This window comes from Ranitomeya variabilis, chromosome 1 (assembly GCF_051348905.1).
Source record: "Ranitomeya variabilis isolate aRanVar5 chromosome 1, aRanVar5.hap1, whole genome shotgun sequence".
Lineage (NCBI taxonomy): Eukaryota > Metazoa > Chordata > Amphibia > Anura > Dendrobatidae > Ranitomeya > Ranitomeya variabilis.
Genome location: NC_135232.1, coordinates 283,402,337 through 283,414,345, shown reverse-complemented (window position 1 = coordinate 283,414,345; position 12,009 = coordinate 283,402,337). Strand labels below are relative to the sequence as shown.

Sequence of the window (12,009 nt, the reverse complement as noted above, 5' to 3'; positions counted from 1 at the left end):
TACAGATAAAGAAATGCCAAAACTGAACTATATCAGTTGCATTGGTGTACAAAGTATTCTTAAATAATTGCATATGTTATCCCTATGGAATGACTGGTAGGCAAAAAGTGTAGGAGTGCGATGCTATCACTAAAGAGTGCAGCTCCAGTCTAGTTTGCGTTTCCTTTATTTATCAGAGTCAGAACAAAATAACATCTTTACTCACTTCAAGCATTTAAGCTTGCAATGCATACAGTACTAGATGTTGTCTCGTGAACAATCAGCTGATCTTGGAACAACCAAGGCTTCCTGTGTAAGTTAAGATAGACACAGTGGTGGCTATTGGGCTGCTGCATTCTCACTTTTTTTGGAGGATTCTCGAACAATCAGAAGTAGTGAGAGCTCAGTAGTTCAATAGTGGCTTCTGATTGCTGCAGGATTTATGTGCATATCAATGTTACCCAAGCCCCAGGAGACCTGGAGCCAACATCGCTCAAACGGCATCAATCCTATAGGCAAATATCTTTTATTTTGATGTTACAAGGGCTACTTCATTTAAAAAGGGGTTGTCCAGGTAGTATAAATGCAGGGAGCACATGATAAAATATACCATACCATAATGTTCCATTAAAATGACATGACCACATCCAGTTTCAGACTGAAGAACATTGGCCCACCAGTGGATTCTGAAGGCCCACCTTTCTCCTCCACTCAAGAGCCAAATAGCAGTGGCAAGGTTTGCACTATTAACTCTCCAGAAGGACAAGTCAGGGCCCACCGGAGGATTCTCCCGTCCTTTGGTGGGCCAGTCCAACCCTGACCACGACTCATCCACCTAACATGATGCCCTATGCAAACACTTGTGAATGAAATACAATACAAAGGGGAAAATCCTTTATATTTAGACTAGTTGTTCACCAGTTAGTAAGTTGAGTAAGCGACACTGATTCCTCATAAACTGGCTCTCACAGTCAGAGTAAGCAAGTTGTACTTACCGTAAGTGTTTGTTACTTTGATTCTAAACATCTGTACCCTAGCATTCCTTCTGCTGGAAAAGTTACATGTAAAATTCTTTTTGGCACTTTCATATAAAAGATTTGTCCAGAAGCCAGAAATCACATTGGGGATCGTAATTCTCAAACAGCATTGCCAAGAGCTGGTATGCAATGGACTGAGTCAAACCATCTAAATAATGGTCCTCAACTTTGAAGCTACAAACAAGATGTGATGATGATGAGGAGAATGGATAGACCATCACAAGATAATAATGTCATAATAGGATTATCATAGGCACACAGTTCTGTTTACCTAATTATAGCAAACTTTGAAAAAATTCAATGATTCCACTAAAGAAAAGTGTACATTTCAGGTTTATAGGCTGTAAAAGAGGCACTTACATGGATGTCTCATAAGGGAATGGCATGCAATATTCTGAGGACAAGCAATGCACTGAATAAAATATGTTACTTCATGCCGGATAAATCAGACACAAGATGCGAGGGGTTATAGGCTGGAGTGAAAATGTAGGATTAACATATACTTTGTGAAGGATGCACGCAGATTTTCTTAGCAGAGAATGGCTGGAAAATTGTGCAATCTGCCAAAATCAACAAGAGAGCAACTCAAAGTCCTGTAGTAAAAAAGTATATATATATATATATTCAAGAGAGATGGAGACATTTTTACAATATGAGAGAATGCTGGACAGAAAGAGAAATTACAATGTGGAACCACAAACTACCTTTCTGTGGTTGGGTTAATGAGAAGTACAGAAGTACAGAAAAGCGAATTAAAATGGCAGTGGCTATATGAGTTTTACATAGTGACCGGAACAATGAGCCTGGCAAATTCTATTTTTAAGGAAAATGTTAATTTTACATATGTATTGTATGTATACTGTATATAAGTTTCCTGGAATAAGCAGCCATCCAAAGGTTTGAGATTACTAGGTGCAGTAACACGGTAGACCACCATTACAGTCAGAAGCTATGTGGCCATGAATTAAAAAAAATCAAAAAAAATGTTGACATGTCACAGAAGTGAGGGTTTAGCAGGACCAGTCAACATTTTTTTCATGTTGAAATGGATGCACAATGTAATAGGCGCTAAAGAGCAGAATAAAACATTTTATTTTTATTTTTTATAATTTTCCCTCTCCATTGCAGAGATATTAGCAATTAAAATATTTTTTTAAAATTGCAAGTGGGCGTTACCAGAGAGCTTTCACTGGGGGTGTGCACTTCTTCCTCTTTCTGAAACCAACTAATAATAAGTAGCCAGCAATCTACAGTAGAAAAAGAACACACCCCAACATAGCTTAGAAACAGGCTCCACGTGAGTCCAGTACTGACAAACATCTCCTCACTGCAGTGTGGTGACATGTGCTGGAGCACAGCAGACCTGAATGTGATTAACAGCTCCAGCTTTCATTTCTGGTAGTCAGTGTGGGGAAAGGGGCAGTACTGCAAAAGTTGAGTTTCAATACAAACACACATTAGCATTGCCAAAGCTAAGGTGAAGTTGCTAACCGGACCTGACCAGGAAGAGGCATGGCTAAGCGGCTACCTGGTGTTAACTGGAGCTACTGATGATGGAGACAGACTGGGCTGCTGGTATCCGCCAGGTACCACTCCTGGGCAGATCCTGGTACTGCAGCTGCAGGCTCGCTGACACTGATTAGGGATATGTTCAGACACATCGGTCTAGGATACTTGATCAGTGACTGTCCGCACACGGACTGGGGAACAATGGTCAGTTCAGGCACTGGTCACACTGAGACAAGGGGACTTTGGAAACAGGACTAGACACCCTGGGGCCAGGGGACTTTGGATTCAGGACTGGGCCCTCCAGGATCAGAGGACAATGCTCTGGCAGTGGCTGCACTGGGACCAAGGGACTTGGGGAACAAGACTGGCCGCATCAGGACAGTGAACTTTGGATTGGGGACTGGCCACTCCAGGACCATCTTGCAGGTGTACAAATTATGCTAAATCCCTCTCAGCAACAGGCTGAGGGCATTTAGCAATATGCACGTGCTGTTCCTGTAAGAGCAGGGGAGCACACGTGTGCACTTAGCACGCCGCCGGGAACTGCGACACGCACGTCAGCAGGAATCACACCACGCCGAGGGGCAGGGCGATGAGTAAACCAGCATCGCTGCATGGAGGGAGAAGGGGATACCATGCAGGGGTGCCAGCCAATAGGAACCAAAAATGTATTTTACATTTAGGATCCTTAGCTCATTAAAGTCTATTGCAAGAGCTTAAAACACAGACGCAGCAGTATTCAGTCTGTATCTCATCAATACTCTAGCAATATTAATTCAGTATCAGTTTTTGCATCTCTAGTTGCATTAATTGCTATTATTTCCTTTAAGGCAAATCACAAATCCAAAAAAATGGAAGTGATTGAAAATGCAAATGCAAATACTAATAAAATACAGACGGAGTTCTGATGCATCCGGTGAAATTATAGGTCTGTATGGAGTGTGTTGTGACTGGTGGTCGCGTAGTTAATGGGAGGTATGTGTCACAGGGATGGATGCTCCCTGTGATGCAACCCGGAGTGTTTTGTCTTTAGTGCACCTGGGTCTGGGTTGCGGGTAGCTATGAGAGATGGGAGGGTCTGGCTACCCATATACCTCACCTCTGAGTGGGGGCGCACAGTGTACCCTTTTCCCTGCAGGAGATTGAGGACCTGCAGTGATGTCATGATCATGTGACAGTGCATGTGATCATGTTACCTCACCTGTGGGTGTGGTTACAGGCTACCTAATGGAGGTGTGTTTGGCACATGTGAGCGTTTGGGAGTCTGCCAGTGTGGACAGATTCCATGTGTCCAGGCTGGACATTACAGAGTGGTCTGTGTATTGGGAGGAGAAGCCTTTCTGTGTCAGTGGCTCCAGACAGAGCCTGAGTGCTGGACATTGCACAGCCTGTGTACCTACAGGCCTGAGAGAGCAGAGCATCTGCTATGGACATTAATACTGTGTCGGCCTAATGTAAAGACTGCTTACCTTTTTGTTGCTGACTTAATGGTTTATGAAGCAAATAAACCCACATGGACATTGAAGAGAATGTGCCTCCTGTTTCCTCCTACGCATTTGAGTGAGTACAATCCTTACAGGATGTATAGTCTTTTAAAGGTCTAATATAGAGGATGCCATTAAAATTCCACCAATGCCATTAAAGGTTACAAATGAGTTGTTGAGTGATTCTTGAATAATTTGCAAAGACTACTGTAGATGAAAACATCCTCAGAGCTACGAACTTATCAAGCAAAAATAAAATATGATGAAAATGTTAATATTTTTATATCTTTAAAGCAACAGCAAAGACTAATTTCCAGGCATACAGCAGAATTGTCTGCATTCGATTTACCACACACCATTAAAGGGGATGTCTGCGCAAAATACAACTTTGCTCAGGGCACGTGAAGCAATAACAAACTCCGTCATACTCATCTACTGGCTCCCACCTGCATCCAGGACAGCCTGTTCTGTGGTCTGTACAGAGACAGGAAGAGGTGATGTCACCGTTCCACCAACCGCTGGACCTCCGTCATCTGTGATTGGCTGCAGCAGTCAGGTGACTTGAGCAGCCAAAAAGGATGTATTATGATGACGTGTTTCTCACGTTAACTGACTGCTGCAGTCAATCACAGGTTGCAGAGGTCAAGTGGCTTGAGGAATTGGGACATCACTGTTTCCCATCTCTTAGCAGACCAGAATGGCCTGTTTTGCATCCAGGTGGGCGCCGGCGAGAGAATATGACTGAGTCAGTTATTTTGCACCTATCCTGTCCCTTAGGTACCCTTCACACGTCTGTAGTTACGGTATGTGTAGCATCATGTACTGGAGACACGTACACACATTAAAATCTATGGGGCTGCACACATGTCCATGTATCGCTTGTCTGTGTGACCCACATGTAGACATGTGTTTTTTTCCAGCAGCACAGATGACAATACATACCGCACACGTGCACACGGATGACATAAGTGTGACATCGTTGTGCCGTCCGCGTGACACGTACCGGAGCACACCCGGCGACTCTAATGAGCGGTGATGTAATTAATGTTACTATTCATCACAGTCGCCAGATCATGTGGAGCGCAGAATAAGCTGGGAGTGGCTGCTGCTAAAGCCTATGGAGACTCAGAACAAGGCTCGATAGCCATTGGACGACGGAGTCGGAGAATGTAGTGGGAAGCGCTGGACTACGTCGGACTGGTGTGGGAATTTTGCTTTCTATAACATTTGTGAAAGAGAGAAAGTGTCTTGTTTGTATTTCTCTCTTTTTATGTTTTCCAGGTTTTCATTTGTGAACTACATTGGATTCCCTGGACTATGTTGGACCTGAATGGGTTTTTTTTTATATAAATTGGTAAACCAGGGAAAGAGTCAAGGAGTGTTTTTTTAAATAAAGAATTTTTGTTGTATTTTTCTTTTTAGTACTGGGTTAGTGTAATGTGGGTGTGGATGTCTGATCGACACCTCTCTGTAACTAACTCCAGGGCTTGATGTCAGCTGTGCTTTTTTTGACAATTCAAAGATGACATCAATCCCAAGCCCCATTAACCAGCTTGCCAATGCACTAGGGCAATCGGGAAGAGCGAAGGCGAAGCACCAGAATTGGAGCATCTAATGTGATGCTTCACTTCTGGGGTTGACTGCAGACTTGCATTTTTAGGCTGGGAAGGGCGTAATAATCATGGACCTTCCCAGTCTGATAATATCAGCTCACAGCTGTCTGCTTTACCTTTGCTGGTTGCCAAAAATGGAGGGACCCAACGTCATTTTTTTAAATTTGTTTATTTAGGTTGTTTATTTATTAGGCTAACACATGTACAGTAAGCTACACACCCAAGGGGATAATTATATATCTCACATATTGCTATATTCTTGAACATCTTTAACTCCTAAAAATCTGCAATTTATATTCTGCATTCTATTCCGGTTACTGTCACACGGACTGGGTACGTACGGCACATGGATGGTACATATGTACACACGGACAGAAAACCACACAGACAGTAAAAACGGACCGTCTGTTGCGTATGTTTTTTTTAAGCAGACGTGAGAAGGGGGCCTTAGGCAAAGTTTTATTTTGCCTAGACAACCCCGTTAAGCCCTGTTGCACTTCTGTGAGAGGCTTAGGTTGGGAGTATTTGCAGATACACACAGACATACAGTCTCCAACACAGTGGTATACTTTAAGTCAGGGATATTTTCCCTCTGTAAAAAAAAAACAAATCCCACACTGTGTACACTTTGTTTACTGGATGCTTCTGTATAGACTAGCGTAGTCGGTTATACCTTTCCATATAGCTAAGTTATGCAAATGCATGCCAGCCCTCGGTAGGCCAAAAGGACCCTGTTGTTTAAATGCTATTTGAATACAGCATAACAGACATTTTGGTTTTTATGAACTTCAGTGTAATTACACTAGAGGAGGTTAAGCAGCCGTAGATCATCGTTCACCCACAGCCTACTAAAAGTATTCAGTAATTGCAACTGTTCTCTTAAACTCTAAAAAAAATATATAAAAAATATAAATAGTAATTGTATGTCCAGAACTAAAAATAAATGAAATGTCAGTGAAACTTGGAACAAGTGCTGTGCTTCTTAATAAATATGTTAGATACCTGGCTCCCTCTAGTGTTCATTACAGGTAATCAGCCTGCTGATAAATGCAATATGTTCCCTACTTATTAGCTAATAACACAGAAGCATAGAATGAAAGTTGTTTCTGCCTACTTACAAAAACTAATTACCTTTACAAAAAAAAGCACTTCCTACTTAATTGTATAGGGTAGATAATAGAAGTTTTACCTGCATTAGGATTTTCTCAAAGGAGTTGTCCAATTTTATTGTAAATAAAAGGTGTGTGCATGTGCAATGGAAGGTGCGTATCCGGGACTTTTATAGTCTAACAAGAAGATACTTACGCTGTAACCACCTGCCTGTTTTGTTTGGCACCGATCTCTACCGGGTCAGAGCGCTCACGGACTGTTCCTACTCTTGCTGTCCGTAGCCCTACAGAAGTCAGACTGCAATTCCACACACTAGGGGCCGGATTCATTATTGCATTTCCTTCTCTTTCTGGTCTAGATTTGATGTTTTTCATTTGTTTGTTGTTGTTTCTTCTTTTAATCTTTTTGTAAAGCCTATCTTATATTTGTTCACCTGTTTTATTCATGTATGCTAATGTGGATGTGGATTTTGTTTTTCAGATGTTTTCGACTGATTCATCAATGGCAACGTTAAAAAAAGTCACAAAATTTAGAGCAACTGTACCCCAGTCACCCCCAGAGTGATTTCATGTCCGCCAGACATTTCTACTCCATTTAGCAAAACTTGGGACTTTTTGCACTAAAAAGTCGCGAAAGAGGTCAAAGACGAAAATAAAGAGCATTTATTTTTGTGCAAAATTCATGAACCACTAGCACCATTTTGAAGAATTTGGAGCATACGTTAGCAAATACTGCAAAACAAAAAATAGAGAAAGTGACTTGGAAAAAACCTGCAAAATATAAATTAGTCCCTAGATGTATACACCCTAGATAATGCAACAAGATGCGGTACAAGTGTCTGAATCTGCCAGGGACTCTTCACAATAATGTACGGGCAACTTTTGAACAGGAATGTATGGTGACTCTCGCTTTGTAGTACAATAAGAAAAGATACAAAATAGTTAGACGTATGCTGAAAGGACACACAAACACTGAGCGAACAAGCCTAATCATTGACTATTAAAAACAAAATATTATATGAAAATATATAAAATAGTCTGAAAGGATCAACCATACTTGTATAACCCAGTTTTACAACAATTAAAAAATACATTATTCTAACTTCTTAGGCTAGAGATGATGTGTGATTACATGTTTAACATTTGTTCTTATTGGTCTGTCTGATTATTAGTTGTTGCCATTTTGGGAATGTGCAGATGATATATGTTATACACAGGCGTAATTTTTTATGTAGCAGGTGTTTAAGGAAAACGCCAGCAGTATTTTTCCTGAAGAATCTTCTGCTGTCTTTCATATTGTTTTTGCAGTGGCTTTGATGCCGATGTCTTTTAAAAAAAATGTTATATATAACAAAGTGGCACCTAAACTATAGACCGGTCACTTCTTTTAGCCACATCACAGGTTTCAAAGACTCGAACGGTTAAAAAAAAGTTATAAAAAATGGAACCTATGCACAGCAAGTCGTTCTGATATTACGGTGCATAAGTTAATTCTTATTGGCATTATTTTAGCACTTTTTAGGTGGAATTTGCATTAAAGGGCTGCAGGGCTCGCGTGACATAACAATGTCATGCAAGCCCCGGGAGAGCAGGCGCCTGAAACAGAGGTGTGTATAGCTGTGATTATTTTACATGTGGGAACGATGGAAATCGAAACGGGGTTATCTGAGTAGTGGACACCCCCTTTAACATCAACGAGAGGCATCATCTGCATGAAGTTAGTATGATCCTTGTTATTTGGTTACTTCTGGTCTCCTCCCAGTTCGGGCTATTGCCCTCTGTATATATCCGATGTCTGGCATTATACTGTGCATATTAGTGTAGACTGAGAGCCCCACAGACGCAGGTGAGTGAGTATATGTTGTGTATAATGCTCTAAATTACATTGTAATGCTATAAACAATAGGATACAGCAGAGCTATACAATTTAGTTTCTATTGCTGAGGTACATAAACATAGCATAAAATATATAAAAAATAGAACTAGCCACCTGAGCCTTGTTGGCCATAAGTAGTCACCTTATAAGTCATGTCATTAATCAGTCATATTGCTCTAACAGTCTGATAAAATCTATCAAGCTCATATCCTTACCCCTTCCATTGGTGCCAGAAGCAAATCATAGAGGGCTCGGAGAGGTGGCTTACTGCAGGCCTGCTTCCGGGGGAGCGAAGAGGTATTTTCCTTCACGGGTGACGCAGTGTTGCTGAACAGGCTGGTCATACTTTGGCAACTTCTAAAAATACAGAGAAAAAAAAAAGGTAAATGTCTCATCTATAAAAGTTCATGAGTTTAATATTCTATTACTAAAAATATATATTATATGCACATTTTTGCAGGACTGTTCTGCAAATTTAGCAATGAAGTTCAGTACTAGAATAAACGTTATCTAAGGCTTTCATTTTGTTATGCAGAAAGATTTTTTTTTTCAATTTTTTTTTAAATATATAAGTTTTTTTTTTCATTTTATACTTTTTTGTCTCATTAGTCAGACTCAGATGCCGACTATATCATAGCAGGTATCTGCTGCATGTGGAGGAAGTTCGGCTCCTGAGCCTCCTCCACATGCGGTAACCTCCACAATGATCTATATGTACACTGCTCAAAAGAATAAAGGGAACATTTAAACAACAGAATATAACTCTAAGTAAATCAAACTTCTGTGAAATCAAACTGTCCACTTAGGAAGCAACACTGTTTGACAATCAATTTCACATGCTGTTGTACAAATGGAGTAGACAACAGATGGAAATTATTGGCAATTATCAAGACACACTCAATACAGGAGTGGTTCTGCAGGTGGGGACCACAGACCACATCTCAGTACCAATGCTTTCTGGCTGATGTTTTGGTCACTTTTGAATGTTGGTTGTGCTTTCACACTTGTGGTAGCATGAGTTGGACTCTACAACCCACACAAGTGGCTCAGGTAGTGCAGCTCATCCAGGATGGCACATCAATGCGAGCTATGGCAAGAAGGTTTGCTGTGCCTGTCAGCGTAGTGGCCAGAGGCTGGAGGCGCTACCAGGAGACAGGCCAGTACACCAGGAGATGTGGAGGGGGCCGTAGGAGGGCAACAACCCAGCAGCAGGACCGCTACCTCAGCCTTTGTGCAAGGAGGAATAGGAGGAGCCCTGCAAAATGACCTCCAGCAGGCCACAAATGTGCATGTGTCTGCACAAACGGTTAGAAACCGACTACATGAGGATGGTGAGTGCCCGACGTCCACTGATGGGGCTAGTGCTCACAGCCCAACACCTTGCAGGATGCTTGGCATTTGACACAGAACACCAGGATTGGCAAATTTGCCACTGCGCCCTGTGCTCTTCAAAGATGAAAGCAGGTTCACACTGAGCACATGTGACAGACATGACAGAGTTTGGAGACGCCGTGGAGAGTGATCTGCTGCCTGCAACATCCTTCAGCATGACCGGTTTGGCAGTGGGTCAGTAATGGTGTGGGGTGGTATTTCTTTGGAGGGCCGCACAGCCCTCCATGAGAACTTCCTTAAAAAGTAATAATGCCACAAGTGCCTTCTTTGAAATTAAAAATATCCTGAGTGCCCCTCATGAAGTAATAATTTCCCTTCAGTGCCCCCCTAAGTAATAATGCCCCAATGTATGCTAATACAGATGAGAGTGGCACTCACTTGAGCAGACAGCTGTGGGCAATACATGAGGGGGACGCGAGCCATATGTGGGGGACTCCCGAGCCGCAGGTTTGGGACTCCTCTCCCATATACAGAAGTATTTTTCATTATTATTGGCACTTTTAGGAAAGAATAGCTGTGTACTTGCGACACCCTAAAGACCCTGTATTGCAGGTGACAGATAACGCACAGCTTGGAATCAGAGAGTCACACAGCCGCACTGTGCTGCCATACTAGATCTCAATCATACTAGCTAACTATTCCAAAATGTGGAAGAGGATCCCAGAAAAAGGGAGCAGCTTGGAAGTGTTGGTAAGTTTCCAAAGTCTTTACAAACCGTTGTGCTGACTGGGATCATCAGACTCAGCACTCACATGGATTTTCAAAGTAAGTACACCAGCCTCATCAAGTGTTAGACATTTCTTTAATAATGTAGGGATTTTGTACAATGAAATCTAGTGACAGATCCTCTGTAAAGCTTTACTTCATTCTCTCTAGCTGATCTTTTGTCTCCCGGAGTCCCCTGAAGCAGACTGACTAGTACTTCAGCAATGACTGCACACCGGTGTAATGAGTGAATGGGTGGCTGCGGTTTATGAATGCAGTACAAAATACAAATACATTATAAAATAATTACCCCTAAATATCACTCGGCACGTAAGACTAACAATCCGCTCCATTTTTAATTTCACTCAATGTAAGCGTGAATATTTTTATGGGAAGTTTCAATTACGAACATTATGAGTCTCTTATCTGAGTTCTCCTGCTCGGCGGACAGTAAATTTTGCAGGAAGACTCCGCTAATGTGGGTTGCTATGACAATCTGAAATGGACAGGACAGAAACGCGGTAAAATGAAGAATAATACATGCATGTTTTTCTATCTTTGCACTTTGAAAAGTTCATTATTGAAATATCGCCTGCAATATGAAGCCATTACGAGCGCGGCTCTTTGGGGCAAAGTCAGTGTTATTTATAACTTTACATTTTATTTAATAGCTAATGGCAACCTGAACGTGGATAATATTTTGAAGGTATTATGAGATTTGTAAGGTTGAAACTGCTGTGAATTTGAGCAAGTGTGGTTATTTCTTACGATTCTAGCTTTGTATTTACTGCAGTATGTTCCGTTTCTTTATCATTTTTTCCCTGGAATTTAGATGCACAATTTCTGAATTTCTGAGAAGTCGTATTAATCTTATCTTCAGTGTTAGAAATGATTGCAGAAAGTATGGGACAATTTATAGTATGTTCCAATGTGACTCCAGAGCTGAGACGTTGGGGACAGTGTCTGTGGCCCGGCCGTCCATGGACTCCCCGCCAGCGAGGATACCCGCGGGATAGATGCACAGTCATATCATCTGAGGCCTCCAAAATCACAAGAACCAGAAGTTGTTTGATCTTATGTGAATAGAGTCCAACTTTATAAGACTTTATACTTTCTTTCAGTTCTTCATCATTTACTTGCAGTCAGGGAACAGACAATTCTTCTTGTTAACCCCTTCACCTTGAAGCCAGTCTTTGTGCAATTGTTTTTCCTTCTCTTATCCCAGAGCCATAATATTTTACTTTTACATTCACATAGCAGTCATCATAAAGATAAGTTGTTTTTTTATGGGATGATTTGTAGTTT

At 41.5% G+C, this 12,009-nt stretch overlaps 1 protein-coding gene across 3 annotated transcripts in view; it reads right to left on the bottom strand.

Moving 5' to 3' along the window:
• Window positions 1-12,009, bottom strand: part of TTC28 (tetratricopeptide repeat domain 28) — an 806,054-nt gene that overhangs the window by 73,319 nt on the left and 720,726 nt on the right. For all 3 annotated transcript variants that reach the window (XM_077295116.1, XM_077295125.1, XM_077295135.1), the window contains one exon: window positions 8,823-8,964. In XM_077295116.1, the coding sequence (XP_077151231.1) occupies window positions 8,823-8,964 (142 nt within the window). The remainder of the gene's footprint in view (window positions 1-8,822; window positions 8,965-12,009) is intronic.